This window comes from Callorhinchus milii, unplaced genomic scaffold (genome assembly GCF_018977255.1).
Source record: "Callorhinchus milii isolate IMCB2004 unplaced genomic scaffold, IMCB_Cmil_1.0 Scaffold6, whole genome shotgun sequence".
Taxonomy (NCBI): domain Eukaryota; kingdom Metazoa; phylum Chordata; class Chondrichthyes; order Chimaeriformes; family Callorhinchidae; genus Callorhinchus; species Callorhinchus milii.
Window position 1 is genome coordinate 27418096 of NW_024704747.1, and position 16049 is coordinate 27434144.

At 37.2% G+C, this 16049-nt stretch overlaps 1 protein-coding gene across 1 annotated transcript in view; it reads left to right on the top strand.

Moving 5' to 3' along the window:
* Positions 1-7462, top strand: part of LOC103176432 (glutamate decarboxylase 1) — a 29914-nt gene extending 22452 nt beyond the window's left edge. The window contains exons 14-17 of the mRNA XM_042336416.1: positions 2838-2987; positions 4198-4305; positions 4928-5017; positions 5792-7462. Of these exons, the coding sequence (XP_042192350.1) occupies positions 2838-2987; positions 4198-4305; positions 4928-5017; positions 5792-5965 (522 nt within the window). The 3' untranslated portion in view covers positions 5966-7462. The remainder of the gene's footprint in view (positions 1-2837; positions 2988-4197; positions 4306-4927; positions 5018-5791) is intronic.
* Positions 7463-16049: the final 8587 nt, after the last annotated feature.

Below are 16049 nucleotides of genomic sequence, written 5' to 3' on the forward strand. Positions count from 1 at the left end.
TTATCCACTTATCATCACTTACCGGTGTTCTCTTCTTGCAACCCTATCAACTCAACCAAATGCCTCCATTGGCTCCCAGCCAGGCTACTGAACACAATTAATGAATATTGCTGAAAAGCATAACAATGTCATTCCTTGCAGTACTTAACAGGGAACTAACTGGCTGTGGGAGAATAAAGTCGTGTTACCTAATACTGTTTCCTTTTTATCTAATGGGCTGCAACAATTGACAAAATGTTCTTCCCCCACAGCCACTTTCCTGTAAAGATTGGAAAGAAACGACATTCATGTACATCTCAGCAACTCCCTGATACGTTCAGCGAGACAATTATGTTGAACAGAATGGCTGGGAGCCAACCTGGGCTATGGGCTCGGCTGATATAATTGCTGAGAGCTCCAGAGACATTATTCTCTTGAGACAATGTTTCTGTCTAGTGGTTGTGGAAAACCATGTATTAAAAAAAAACTATGCGTGAGGCTTGTAGTTATTCTGCAGAGTAAACCGAGAGAATTATTTTAATGATTCAAAATATCTACGTGCTCAATAGCCATCCATACAAGAATGCCTACATGCCGTCGGTGCTGCATAGATTTAATCAAAGCTTCTCTCGAGCGGAAAACTCCCTTTCCTTCTGTTGAGATATGATTCCACAGATATCTGTACTCCTAACAGGAGTCACTAAATAGTGATTAAGCATAGGAACTCTAGTCAATGTAGATTAAGGATACTTCAAAGGATAATTGAGCAACCTATACAATTAAAAAAAATATTTACTCCATTCTCCTGGAGATCCAGCAGTGTCAAAATTATGAAATTTATAGGTGTTGGAAAAGTAGGTTTTTTTAAAGACTATTTCCTTTGAAACTTCTATTCCAAAGCTACAATATTTGACAGAACAACAACAACAACTTGCATTTATATAGCGCCCTACACGTGGAGCAGCATCTTGGAGCGCTTAAGATATTAGTAGTTAATATAATGTAAGGAAGAAGATCACACGATGAGTGTAGCAACTTGGATCATTGATAAACTGACGAGAAAATTAAAGCAGATTCCTGAATTGGGTGGATCTTGCATTCATCACACACTTCTCAAGTGTGCAGTTGAAGGGTTTGCTTGAGTTCACTGGCATGAGATTCAGAGCCAAGTAAATGCTGCCAAGTAAAGATTACTTTGCATATTCCTTCTACCTTTAGAGAAGGATTGCAGTAGCCTCTGCAGTTTCAATTGACTGAGAAGTGTAGTTATCTGTTCGAAAAGCGATCTAATGTCGTTGAGGCCAAGTGTTAATAAAGCCAGACAATAGTGCTGGAATTAGTAGGGAAAACATAATGCGTGGAGCTTTTAAGGCTGTTAAAATCTAATTAAGGTATAAATTGAAGGTATTAAAGCATAGCAAGCAATAGTGCCACTGGGAATAGTAGCCCAGCAGAAAATGTAATAGTTAGGTCCAATGTTAGCAGTGAAGCTGAAATAAAATGGAAAATGCATGTTTGGCGTATTGAAGGCTGACTGGTCTAATGAAGATTTGGAAACCCACACAGCACAGAGACCAGACAATGAGATCAATAGTTTCACAGAAGTTTTAAGAAACAATAATCCAAGTTGGTTATCGACTTTCAGGCTAACGTTTCAATGTCAGAAAGATGTAAGAAATAGTCAGAAATCGGAAGTGGCATGACAAGGTTGTTGTTTGGAAAAATGAGTTGCATGGTGGATGGGCGTATTAGATATTGTGGTTGCCTTTTGTCAAGGTGTGAGAGGTGAGATCTGGTCTTGTGGTTTTCTGCTGTAAACGTAAAACCATGGTTGGAATTTTATAAAACATCCCTTGAGGTTGTCACTGTGCGGTAACTAAACATACTGTACTTATTTTTTGCTATCTCCAAAATAATACAACTTTGAAACCTGAATATCATCTAAAACTATCAGGCAGTTGCAGTTTTGAGTGTTGAGTTTGAGTATGAGTGAGTGTTGGAAAAGTAGGTTTATTCAAGGACGACTTTCTTTGAAACTTTTATTCCAAAGCAAAGCATTTGACAGGAGTTAAAATAATGTAAGGAAGAAGATTGCACTATGGGGTCTATGAGACAAATGCAGCCTTGAAGGTATTCAAGCATGGCAAACAATAGTGCACCTATTTTAATCCAATGATGACCAGTTAATTTAGACATTTTAGTAAATTAGATTGGCAGGAGATGCTGGGAAGCCCTAATTGAATCTTGACCTTGTTTGATTACATCTTGGTCATTAACTCAACCTCCTGGTGAATGTAATGGTGGAGAAAGAATGAGATACAAACCAATTGCAGTCACTGAAATGGACACAAGGAAACAAGGCCATAGAAGGCTAGAGACAAAGAACAGGAAATAACTAAAAGAAACATACATAAGAAATTGAGCAAGCAAGTAAGAAACAAAATGGAGTATATACATATAAAATGCGCTATATGAATGTAAATTGTATTATTGTATCATGCTGGTTGGTCAAACTGTTTTTCAATTAGAGACAATGAATTGCATTAACTTTCTTTGAAATGGCTAAACTGGCAAAATGATAACAAACCTTCCGTTGCATTGAGGAATGGCAACATAGGAAGAAAGAAAGCAGAGCTTTTGAAAAGGCTGTTTGGCCTTTTCATTAATGTCTGAACTCTGACAATCTTAAGAATAATAACCTCATAAATTATACCGACTTTCATGTCTTACCTTTCTCTTTGATTCTTTTTCTTATAAGTGTGGGAAAATGAGTCCAGTTGTATAATTATAGAATATTTTTAAACTCTGTGCTGCTATATATAATAGAATACTAACAAAATTGCTCTATTTATTTATAGGGGCTCCTTCAAGGCTGCAACCAGATGTGTGCAGGGTACTTGTTCCAGCCTGACAAGCAGTATGATGTATCTTACGACACAGGAGATAAAGCAATTCAGTGTGGTCGTCATGTGGATATTTTCAAGTTTTGGTTGATGTGGAAAGCTAAGGTACAGTAGCACAGGTTATTTTTTTTTCATGAAACAAGTCAAGCCTCTGAAAATATGTTGGTCACTCAATCCACGACTGTCTGTGGGACACTGCTGTGCGCAATTGGCTGCTGTGTTTCGCCCACAAAATATGCAGTCAATTCACTTTACTGTATATTCTGTGAAACGCTTTGATACATCTCAAAGACACGATAAGGCCCTATATCAAAGGATTATTTATTATTATAATTTAACGTTGCCAGTATCTTTTTTGCCAGACCTTCTTGCATTATTAGTGCCTATGTACTTGTTATCAGTTTTACTCTCAGGCTTTGATACACAAATTCTCTTTGCATGACTGAAAGAACGCTTAACAGACAAATGTGCAGTTAAATATGAAAGTCTAGCCAATGTGATGTATAATGGTCTGTGCAGTATAACTGAAGTCTCATCTCTGGCTTATGAAATATTTATGATGCAAAGCTCCATTTAACTCTCCCATAAATACTTTTAATCTGTAACAATCCTTATGCAAGCTACTAAAATGCGGGAAATTCATCATTAAGATGCGTAAAGTCAGAGCCAGATTTTTCGAGTCAGTGGACGACCATATTCAAATGACTTCCGATCCTCTTCTGAAGTCATTAGAATTTTTTTGGGTTCTGAATCCTGATACTCAAGTAACCACATAACTCTCATAAATAGTTTGCAATGCAATTTTTACTGTGGAAAAAATATTTGGAATTACATGAATCTGGTTGTGTATGTTGGTGCTGAATCTGTGATATCACATTGAATGTAATATAAACTAATCCTTATATGCCACAGACCCATAGAAACGTAGACAATAAGACGCCATTCATCACATTTTTTCAATGTCAGTATTTGCTCCTCCAAAGTAGCCCCGTGGAGTGGAAATTGATTAAAGCATAACGCACAGAGCTTCAGGGCACCTTCATTACACAACTTGGAAATATTCATGTACAAAACCTGTTTACTATTTGTAGGGCAGGAATTGATTTGAAAGTTAGTCACTTGTTTTGTTGTAAACTTAATATCACATGAACTATGCTCATCCAGTATGAGTCAGTTGTCTCCCTTTTAAGTATTATAGCTGGTAAATTAGTACTTATGTTGATTTCAATAATGGGCTGTCTATAGGTTCAGAGCACAGGTTTTAATGTGCAGATTACCTAAATATTAAACATGCTTTCTATACATCTCATTACAGGGCACAGTGGGATTTGAGATTCAAATTAACAAGTGCTTGGATCTGTCAATGTACCTCTACACCAAGATTAAAAACAGGGAAGGCTACAAAATGGTATTTGATGGAGAAGTAAGTGTTTATCATTTACTCCATTTAGCACAGCGTTTCCCACTCCTGTAATTCTGTGGATTAGCCACCACCACTGTCATAAATCAAGAAGTATTCCCTTGTTTCCCACCACTCCTTCCTACCCCAACCTGGTGAGTGATATGACGGGTTAAAGCATTTAACAGCTTTGTTTGTTTCAATCAGCTAAATGCGCGTGAGAGCTCCTTTATTTAATGGTGATGATAGAATTGGTCACATCATAAGATCATAAGATGTGGAGTCCTGTAGCTCAGTGGTGAGAGCACTCACGACGCAAGCGAGAGGTCCTGGGTTCGATTCCCGGGCAAGATGAAACATTGGGCAAGTTTCCTTACTCCACACACTTCTGTTTACCTAACAGTAAGTAGAAACACGGTTGTTAGTTGATTGGCGGATTGCTGTTTCGGGGATAATAATTCCTTTTTTTAAAAAAAATTGGTGACTCAAACCTCGACTGTTTGTGAGACACTGTTGTCGCATTTCACCAACAAAATATACAATCAATTCACTTTACAGTATATTCTGTGAAGCACTTTGAGACGTGATAAGGCGCTATATCAAATGCAAGGATTATTATTATTATTATTTTCTATTTCACTTACAGCCTGAGCACACAAACGTTTGTTTTTGGTTCATTCCACCAAGTCTCCGAGGAATGCCAGATTGCGCAGATCAAATGGAAAAACTTCACAAGGTATAAACTCTACTTTCTGTGGTAGCATGAGGTCAAACACATACAAGTTGTATCCATATTGTTTATGAATTAATGCTGCTTTTGATTTTCATTTACTTTATGTCTTAGCTGTTGAGTGATGCCAATTACCTGTTGTGCAGGGCAACAAGCCTCTACATTAACCTTGAGGTTGAGCATTGGTGATTCTGAGATTGTAGGGCCAGAGATTAATCTCAGTTCAGTTTGAATTGACACGTATTTAACACCTTCCATCCCCCACCCCACCCCACCCATCCTCACCATTATCATTTTCTTCCTAGCTGTTAATCTGACAAGAACGTGCAGTGAAAAACACAGTTATTTAAGGCAGGGTGTGGATGAACGGTAGGATTAACTATGTGACTGAATGAGCGACTCTTTTCTGATCTAGTTCTTAGATTGCCAGTAGGTCTATGGAAAATGATGTACGTTGATTAACAGATGACCTCTGTGCATTGCTTCCTCTCCTCCCAATGAGAGAGCTGAGAGTTGAGGGGGTTGGGGTGGGCTTGCATTATTAGAATTCATGGTCTCATACCCATATCCTACCATAGAGTAGTACTGGAGCTTAGTTGGCATCCTGATGATTTAACATCTAATTAGGACAGGGAGCTGATACTAGGTAAGAGATTGCATATTGGTATAAATAAGGGTTAACCCCTGAAATCACTACCCTTTATAGTCTCTATTAGAAATACGAGTATTTTCACTCTGCATACAGGAATGTAACGAGCGTTAATCATTGTAATTTTCAAGGTGGCTCCAAAATTAAAGGCACGAATGATGGAATGCGGCACTACAATGGTTGGGTATCAACCGCAAGGCGACAAAACTAACTTCTTCCGTATGGTGGTGTCAAACCCAGCCGCAACAATGTCCGACATCGACTTCCTCATCGATGAGATTGAAAGACTGGGACAGGATTTGTAAAAGGTTAAGTTAGTCTAGTTTGGCATCACCACCTTTTTTTGCTTTCTCCCGAAACCGATTACGATCCTTTTCTATAAATCTGTGCAAAAACAGTACAGTGTATTGTCAGGCAATATATAACTCTGTTCTTTAGCAGTGAGTATTCATTAGAAGTAACTATTTAAGAAATGCAAATATAAATACATATTGTACTTAATGAGTCAGCCTAAGCATGTATGGTCCTTTGAACGAGCTAACCAACCCCTGAACTGTGAGTACTGTGGATAATGTGCAGTGAATTGAACCCATAGAGGTAAAATGTTGCTCAATCATAGTAGACCTGTTAGATCCTGCAGAAATCTTTCTCTTAGCTACACTATGTATTGGTGCTTTTTGTCATAATGTACAGTTATGAAATGTGAAGCACCATATTTTAATCTAGATGCATCTCCCCTTAGTTGTGATTCTGGGGTAAGAGTTACGCAATTATTGTACTTGAAATGTGTTTTTAGGAAAAAATTAATTTTGTGTAGATTGTATATTTAATGTTAACTGATTTTTGTGAAGAGAAATAAATGTCCTAGTTTTACAGTAACAGACTATTTAAAATGTAGGTATATAAAAAATATTTGCCTATTTATATCCAGAAAATTTACTGTGTTACAGAGGTGTCTAGTATTTTCTTCCATTTGTATGTAATGTATCTTTATTTATATAACACAATATCAAATGAGTTCTAAATGATGTTTATGGTATTTTAGTGTAAATGTGAGCCAAAGAATACTGCAAAATAATGGTGGACAATAGCATTTATATTTACTCTGAATTATTTATGCAGCTTTTAAAGTAACAAGTGAATTATATTGCTGCACTTATTGAATAATATGTAAAACAAAATATTATATAAATATTAAAGCACCCTTCACTTTACTGTAGTTTATAGCTTTACTCACAAAAATTGACTTTCTGAATTTTCAGGTTTATTAACTACAGTTAATCAGTTCACTGTACTACATCCATCAGTTTCTGTTTTTAAATAAGGCAGAAAATGTGGTCGCAATTCTTTCAGTTGAATAAAGGTTGACAGAGGGATCAACAGGGGAAAAATATACTGCAGCATTATAAATCCTTATCTTTAATCATATTTTTGTGATTTGATGGCAACACCTTTTTCTGTTTAGCTGTTTCGTAAGAGCGAGAGCTGAAACAGATTAGTCCAATTTTAACATTCAATAAAGTCAAAAACTTGGAATCGTATGAAAGTGGTGGAATTCATATTTCTCTTGTAAGGAGCTGAGTTGAGTTTCTCATTTATTGATTTCTATGAGGAATTTTAATGGTTTTCAATCTGGATCTCAGTTCTGTTGGGTTTTAGCTGATATGAAACGAAGACAACTTGCTCAATTTTGAATTCAAAACCCAAAACATTTTTTTGAAATGGTGTTATCCGTATGTAATAAATCTCCTACCTACCTGTAGTGTAAAATAAAGAATAAAGTGGGAAAAATATTTACCAAATATTGCTATTTGTTTTTAATGTGTGTATTGTTACCGAGGCCTTACTGTGTGAATATATATTTAGGGGAACATTTAGGCAAAATTGTATCAGCTCACTTGGAGAAATATTTGTCTAGCCCTGCAAAGCTTTACCAGCAGCTTTAGTGCTAATAAATTTAAACAATTCTTTGATTTTTTTTCCCCCCGAACACATTTTGTTTTCTTCACTATAGGGACCTGAGCACATTCAATTTGTTTCATTTGAGTGCAAAGAAAAAAAGTCACAGAAGTCAGTCAATGTACATTTTACTAAATAAAATTGCTCAATTGCTTTCATAAGACAAAAAAAATAATGTTAGAGCTTAATCATTCCAATATTGAAGAAAGAGCAAAACTAGTCTGTATCCTCGTGCTTCAATCCCCAAAGATTTACCTGACGACTCTCAGAACTTCTGCTGTACCCACCCATCGTGCAATAACCAATCTTTTGAAAAGTTACTGTAGAAAGCTGCAAACAGTAGCAATATTGACCAAATCAAAACTGTATTTACTTTTAAAATAGCAGCCAAGAAGTCGTTAGGAGTTGGTCTTTCAATCGCAAGTTTAGATCGCAAACTAATTACAGTTTCGTCTTAAATGCTGTTATGCCGTTTGAATTCCTCGATTGTCCTGCAACGCAGAGTGATTCGGGGGTTAATTCCTGTGCTTTGTAAAAGCCAACCTGGGAAGGCCACTCGTTCTGGACGACGTTTCTGCATGACTGTACATCTCATTTGGAAGCAGGTGTTTCAGACTGCAGAGGTAATTGAAATACAATGAGCCTATCATTGGCGAACCACATTCATCATATAAACCATCTGTCGTGATGACTTGATGTTATCTGTAATCAGCTTGAGGTTCTGTATACAAACAAACAAACCTACTATTGACCCTTTCCCTTTTATATGATGAACTGAGACAAGTTGATTAACCTCAGGGATATTCCCTTTTTCTGCATTGTTACAAAACACAAAAATGAATGCCTCTAAGTGAGTGCTCGAATTTAATTTTAGCAGATATCAATACAGCGTTTGAAGTTGCTTCCAGTTTGGTCTTTTTTGGCTTAAAAATTATAAATATAATTTTCTCATTAAAAAGTAACCCTAAAATCACCTTTGTCCACCAACAGATATCAAGTTTTACAATTTTTACAAATATATTAAGTTATTCAGCAATTATAGCAAAAATGCCATCAACATAGTAAAAATAGCGCATTTTTTACAATATAGCTTGCAATACAAAGTCCTTTGGAATCACTTTAAATATGTTGTATATAATAATAATAGTAATAAGCCTTGCATTTGATCTCGTGTCTTGTCATGTCTTTGAGACATCTCAAAGAGTTTCACAGAATATGCTGTAAAGTATATTTTCCTGGTGAAACACGGCAGCCAATTGCACACATCAGTGTCCCACAAACAGTCATGGATTGAGTGTCCAAATTATTATATTTTTATTCTCTATTTGGACCTTTTTTAAAAAAAGGTATCACTTGTTTGTTTTCTCTTAGCTTTGTTCAGAAGTCGGACCTATTTTTTCAGGAACATTTTCCTTCCAATTCTTTTCCCTCGCCTCCTCGCTTGAAGATGTCCTCGGTGAGGTACAGTCCCACAGGCACTGGTTCCTGTCAGGCATCCTTTATTAATGTGTGAACCTCGGCAGCAAGCATTAACAGTCTATCAACACTGCAAAGGGGATCCCAGGCAAACCTGGTTCTCCTCCCATTCGATGTCCACACGTGCAGACCTTCCACCAGAGGTTTCCTGATAGAAGTCGAGAGCAGGAACGCCTCACTGTTTTTCCCTGCCTAACCCAAGAGGTCAACTGTAGGGTCCCTTTTGAGATCAACTGTTCAGCATGGCTTGTGTATCAAAACTGCCATCTTGTTTTGCCCACAAAATACAATCAATTCACTTTACAGTTCATTCTGTGAAGTACTTTGAGATATCTCGACGTGATAAGGAGCTATATCAATTACACGGCTGCTTATTATTATGATTATTATTATTATTGTGATCTGTATGCTGTAGTCATATCCACTGGAGCATCAGGAAGCCCATAAACCATTATATTTAATGACATAATTTTTTAGATTGTTTTAGATTTTAGATAATTTTAGATCAAATGCACATTTGCAATAGCCAAACTGATTCTAAAGAGGTTGGTTCTTTTCAAATATTATGCCTATACTGTATAAGTGTTTAATGTAAAGACTTTCAGGTAAGTTCCAGATATCAAATAACAAAGAATAATATTAAAAAATTCAATAAGTACAGCAGTACCTGCAATGGGTACAGCTAATATATATATATATATATGATATATATACATACACCCTGCTTACATGCAGGTCATAATCTCACTTGTGCTATTACTCAAACCTGTTTAATTCTGCCAAGAATTTAAAATTAAAGTTTCAGCTTGAGATCAGTTCACTTCACATCTGTTTATCTGCCTATGTTTCCAAGTTAAGACTTGTTCCATTACGGTTGGCTTGACAGAGAGTTGAAATGCTTTGAAGAACTTTTATAGAAGCACAGCTATTACTTCTCCCGGTTTCAGAAAGATTATAGAACATCATCTCAATGTATAAATTAGGACCTTAAGTCCCTTTGATCCCCGAGAGCCTGTGGATTCCAGGATAATAATATAATAATAATAATAATCCTTGCATTTGATATAGCACTTTATCACATCTTCAAGACATCTCAAAGCGCTTCACAGAATATAATGCAAAGTGAATTAACTCTGTACTTTGTGGGCGAAACGCAGCAGCCAATTGCGCACAGCAGTGTCCCACAAACAGTCGTGTATTGAGTGCCATAATAATATTATTTTTTTGAAGGGATTATTGCCCCTGGACAAGCGATCCACCAATTGGTTTCACAGTTTGTGCCTGTGGCTCACAAGCTAGAGCCCTGCACAGCAGAGGTGACAAAAGACATTTATATATTATTTCTGCTCCAGTGCTGTGCCATCAAATGAAAGAGTCTAGTCACACGTGTCAAACATTTAATGCAAAGTAGGAGCAAGGGGACATGTACTCCCATCTCAGAAGGAGGGAGGGTGACAGACAGTTTAGATTGTGGTAAATATATGATATAGACTTGGGAGGCAGATTGTGTCTGCAAATCCAAGAGAAGATTAAGCAGCTTTTTGGTGGGTGGAAATTAATTGAAGGGTATGGAACATGCATTTTATAATTTACCTTTTGTTATTTTATTCTCAGTTTTACTCTCAAACCGGTTAGGTGAACAATGACTGTTCCATCCCTGTGTTTCGTATGTTCCTAATCACCCTGTAACTAAACCAATTAGATGTTTCTTGATTTCTGAAAGAGTACTTTCTTTGGTATGGATGCCAGCACTAATTTAGTAATCAATGTTTAAAGGCCTAACTACAAGGTGACCAAAAAGTTATGATACCTACCCTATTATCTAAAAATAAAACAGAAATATTGTTATTTCTTATCAGAGTTATTGCCTCAGTATCAAGACTTTTTGGTCACCCTGTATAATTACAATCTACCACATCAGGGGGTTTCCAGCTAAAACAGAGCCTATCTAAATTCACTGAATTGCACCTCTCCATCCTCCATCCTCCCACACCCAAAGTGGCTTCGCGACTTAGAAAATAGTTCTGTTGCTTGCTCTCACTTGACACTCTTTGTGCATGGTTTGCAGAAGAAATGCTGCAAGTGATTTCTCTTTGTATAGCCTTTGGCATCACAACCGACTGTCTACCATTGTTTTCCTGTCCGTTAAGCTTGTCCGATGACCTATTTTCCTTCTTCCTACTGTACTGACTCCGTTTAATCCCTTTCTGTTTTATTTCTTCTTGTAATTTATCCCCGTGTCTTTATACCTCGGATCTGCCTTGGTTCGCTTTTTCACTGCTGTGAGAGATGCTCGCAAAGCTTTGTCAAAGTCCACTTAACTCGTTTGTGAGGTAGTATCCTGGCAGGGCAACTCTGTTTTCTTCTCGTCCTCGCTCAGTAAGATGATGCTGCAGCCTCTGTTATTGCTTTCAATGTCCCTCTATGTCTCAGGTTGAAAAATGATTGGAATATGGTATTCAACCTATAGCTTGTTTTACTACATGATACTGCACATTAGTGAGCAAAGGAATCAGTGAGCCAAGTTAACATTCAAATCGAAACATCATCACAAGCAATTTGCTAGCGATGAAAAACTTTCTCAAATAATTAACAACTAAAAGCAACTTGGATTTATAAAGTGCACTTCACACAAGGGGCTGTCTCCGAGCTTATTATTTAAAATGCACAATAAAAACATACTCAAAATTTCCTTTTGTAGCAGTAGGAAATTCCAATCACCTGTTTAGCATAGATAAGCACGCTACACTTTTGAGATTTCTAAAGACTTTCAGTAAACGTATGGAACAGGCTCCCTTGGGAGATGGTGGAAACAGAAAGTGTTGATTCTTTGAAGAACAAATGAATTAGATTTCTGACACAAAACAACAATATCTCGGGATACAATATATTGTGTGGGACACAACACGTTAAGCAACTGCCAGGATGGCGGAAGGTGAACTGGATGGACCTCTGTCTTCTTTGGTCTAACAGTTCTTATGCTCATATGCTCTTATTTAGATCCAGCCACCTGTTCCATATAAATTGTTGGCCAGGGACTCCAGAGTACCGCTACCCTCACTAACATCAGGAAGTACCTTGGTACTTGGTAACACAGTCCAGACCTGAGAATGGCTTGCGGGCAGAAGCTTAAATCTATCAGTAGAACTCACTGCTTTTGTAATTCGGTGACCAGATTAAGGCATAAGATAAAGCATGGATCAATCAGAGAAGCAAGTAACTGGAATATAAGAGTATAATATTGGGTTGAAAGGGGCTTCTGATCCTGGCTTCTGCCACAGCACCGGATGGATCTCATTAATCTCATTGACAGAGAGCAATGCCAGGAGATTTAAACCTATGAAAGTAATTTCTGCAGAAACATTTATGGTCTCTCCTCCCTTCTCTTTCAGCACACTACCTCCGAATTGTTGGTTGTGGGTTTGATTCCCGCTGTCTGCTCACCTCCTTCCCATGATGCTTAATTTTTCCAAGTTCAATACTCTCGAACATATCCTTTTGATTATAGCTGTGTTATTCTGTCTGTACAAACCTCTCTGTTTGATCCATTCAGCTCTATTCAACTACATTTCATCTCCAGAATAGTTACATTTGGCTGCCACTAATTTCTTCTTCGCTGAAGATCTTCTTCTGCAAAAACAGCCATCAGCTTAGACTCAGACCAAACCCTTTGGTCTCCCCAAAATTCAATTGGCTGCCGCGTTTCGCCCACAAAACACACAGTCAATTCACTTTGCAATATATTTTGTGAAGTGCTTTGATACGTCTCAACGATGCGATAAGGCGATATGTCAAATGCAAGGATTATTATTAGAAGTTTATTTTTTTAATCAACGTGTGACTTTGCTGGGTAAAACACAGTGAGGATTGTTCCCATTTTATTTTCTGTTACGTTAAGTTTGTTTCAAGGCATGAAATGATTTTGGTGGATGAAAGCGCTACAATCTACAGGCTTTAAATTAGAGATTAAACTCCTGTGGTAGAATTAAACAACCCCATTATAATGATTTTTAATTGTGTCTCACAGGTCCATTCTTAAACCTGAAATAAATGACCATTTAATAAGTAAAATACAGCACTATGTCATGTTGCAATCCAAGTGACATGGACCCCTTTCTCTTTACTGTAGAGCTTGAGTTATGAGCCTCTCATGCACGTGTTAGTGTGTTAAGAATCTCCAGCATGCACTGGGCGTTATTTGTCCCAGTTTATTATGAGATTTTCCGTTATAAGAAATAAATCGCTGACATTATTTCATTGTGACCATAGCAACACGTTACAGTCAAAAACTACCAAGGTATTTATAATAATAATAATAATAATCCTTGCATTTGATACAGCGCTTTTCACGTCGGGAGGACGTCCCAAAGCGCTTCACAGAACACACTGTAAAGTGAATTGACTGTATATTTGTGGGCGAACGCGGCAGCCAATTGCGCACAGCAATGTCCCACAAACAGTCGTAGATTGAAAATGACCAATTTATTATTGTTTTTGGTTTTTGGAGGGATTATTATTAGGCGTTTGGAGTAAGGAAACTTGCCCAAGGTTTCGCCCTCTGCCTGGAATTGAACTCAGGTCTCTCGCTTGCAAAGCGAGTGCTCTAACCACTGAGCTACAGGACTCCACAATTTACAATTTCTTCAGACTGCATAGCAACATCAGTTTTGAGAACAGACTATTCTTTTCTTTGAAGTGAATCGTAATGCTGTCTGAGTGACATAAACTCATACCCTGAAAAGAAATGAACATCCGTTAGGACACGTTGATACACCCATTCCAGTTATATGGACCTTGGAACCTTTTTATTCAGAAAACAGGATGTTGTGGAGCAATTTTGGTCATGTACAGCCGTCCTGTTATAAATAATTGTTCTTGAAAACTTCTTACATGTTATTACCTTAGCGCCTTGGGACGTCCTCCTGACGTGAAAGGCGCTTTATAAATGGAATCTTGTTGTTGTTGTACCTTAAGCAAGTTTCCCTAATCCACACACACACACGCCTCTGTTTTCCCAACAGTAAGTAGGAACTCTCTTGTTAGTCAATTGGTGGATCGCTTTTCTGGGCGTAATAAACCCTTCAAAAAAACAAAAAACAATAATAATTTGATCACTCAGTCCATGTCTGTTTTTGGGACACTGCTGTGTGCAATTGGCTGCCATGTTCCGTCCACAAAACATACAGTCACCACACTTTACAGTGTATCCTGTGAAGCGCTTTGAGATGTCTCAACAACAATATCAGGCGCTGTATCAAATGCAAGGATTATTATTATTAATTCTGTACTGCAATTATTCTTCTGCTACTGGATCTCAGTAGCAGATGAATGTACTGCTGCTACACTATATCTCAGCTAAGGTTAGACCATTGGAAGCGGCCGCTGATGATATACAGTAAAGTAGTAAGCGTATGATTACAGAAAATGAAACAGTACAGTAGTAGCTCACAAATGGGAACATGCTTCCTATTTCTCTCTATTGCAGTAGATTATTACACTGAAGTGTTGTGCACTGGGCTGTTGACACTTTGTGAACAGCGGGATAGCTTAGCACGAGTACTGATAATAATACCAATCCTTGCATTTGATATAGTGCCTTATCACATCATTGAGACGTCTCAAAGTGCTTCACACAATATAGTGTAAAGTTTAGTAACTGTTTATTCTGTGGGCAAAACGTGGTAATCAACTTAACCATTTATATAACTGATCCTGTACTGTGGATTTTTACATTTGGGTAAATTATTTCAAACCAGGATTTTTCTACTTTCGTTTGTTCTTTTTTAGAAATGCCATTTTTAAAAAAAAAACTATTTTGTTTAATATTATGTTGCTAATTTTGTTGGCTCGACTTTCTGAATCCCTTGGTTAATAAAGACTAAAATAAATGATCAACATTGGACCGATTCGAAGAAAACCTTAAAAATCTAAAAATGGTACGTATTGTGCACATCCTGTGGTTCTGACCAGAATTAGATCAAAATGTGGTTTGTGGATGGGAGCATTTTAGACTTGTTTTCTACCTAGGACGATTTTGATTCGATGTTCTCATCAGACTAGCCACCAGTGGTTACCTTTAGCAAATAAATACAAAGAATCTGAACCATATCTAACACAGAGTTTGGTGGCTGGCAGTGAAGACCTGGTGGGGAATTAGATTGGAGGTAAATAAGGTACAGTGTTTTATACACAACTGTATAGTTAATATCTGGTAAGTATTCAATGTTAAAATTATGTAATAATATGCTTTATTGATCTGGTCGCTATTAAACAAAAATTTATACTCCATTGTTCCCGTCGGTAAACAGTCGGTTGACCAAGTTGAGTAGTTCATTGCATCGAGAGTGAACAAAACTGTTTTGCAGTAAAGTAGCACTAAATACAGAGTTGAAATTAATCTACAAATCACAAAATACTGCAGATGCTGAAATCTGAAACAAAAACAGAGAGGTCAGACCTGCTGAGTTTTCCTAGCCCTCTCTGTGGTTAAAATTAATCTACACAGAACAGCTGTTTCTGTCGTTGCGAATTAAATGTCCCTTTTTTNGTAAACACCAAAATGATCATATTTGAAAAATATTATGAAACTTCAGCATAAACTGTGGCTTTAGCTATATCTTAAAGCCCAATGTTTGAGAGAATATTTGCAATAAACAAAAATCCATGTCATCACCTTTGAAGGTTGGAATGAACTGAGCCAATTTGGAATAACAGAGTATTTAGGTTTGCAGAACTAGCTATAAGTGTTGACCTAAATTTTCTCAGCGTATGCTTTACAGGACTGTGGTGGTTGTTGCAATGACAAATCCATCCAAGTCTTTGTTCAATTTACTTAGCAGGACACTTGGCTACAATGGAGAAAGATAACCCACTCCTCGCCTACTTCAATGATTTTGATGGTGACACAGGCTGTAGGTTGAAGAGTTCGGAAAATCTTCCTTCAAGTGAATTGGT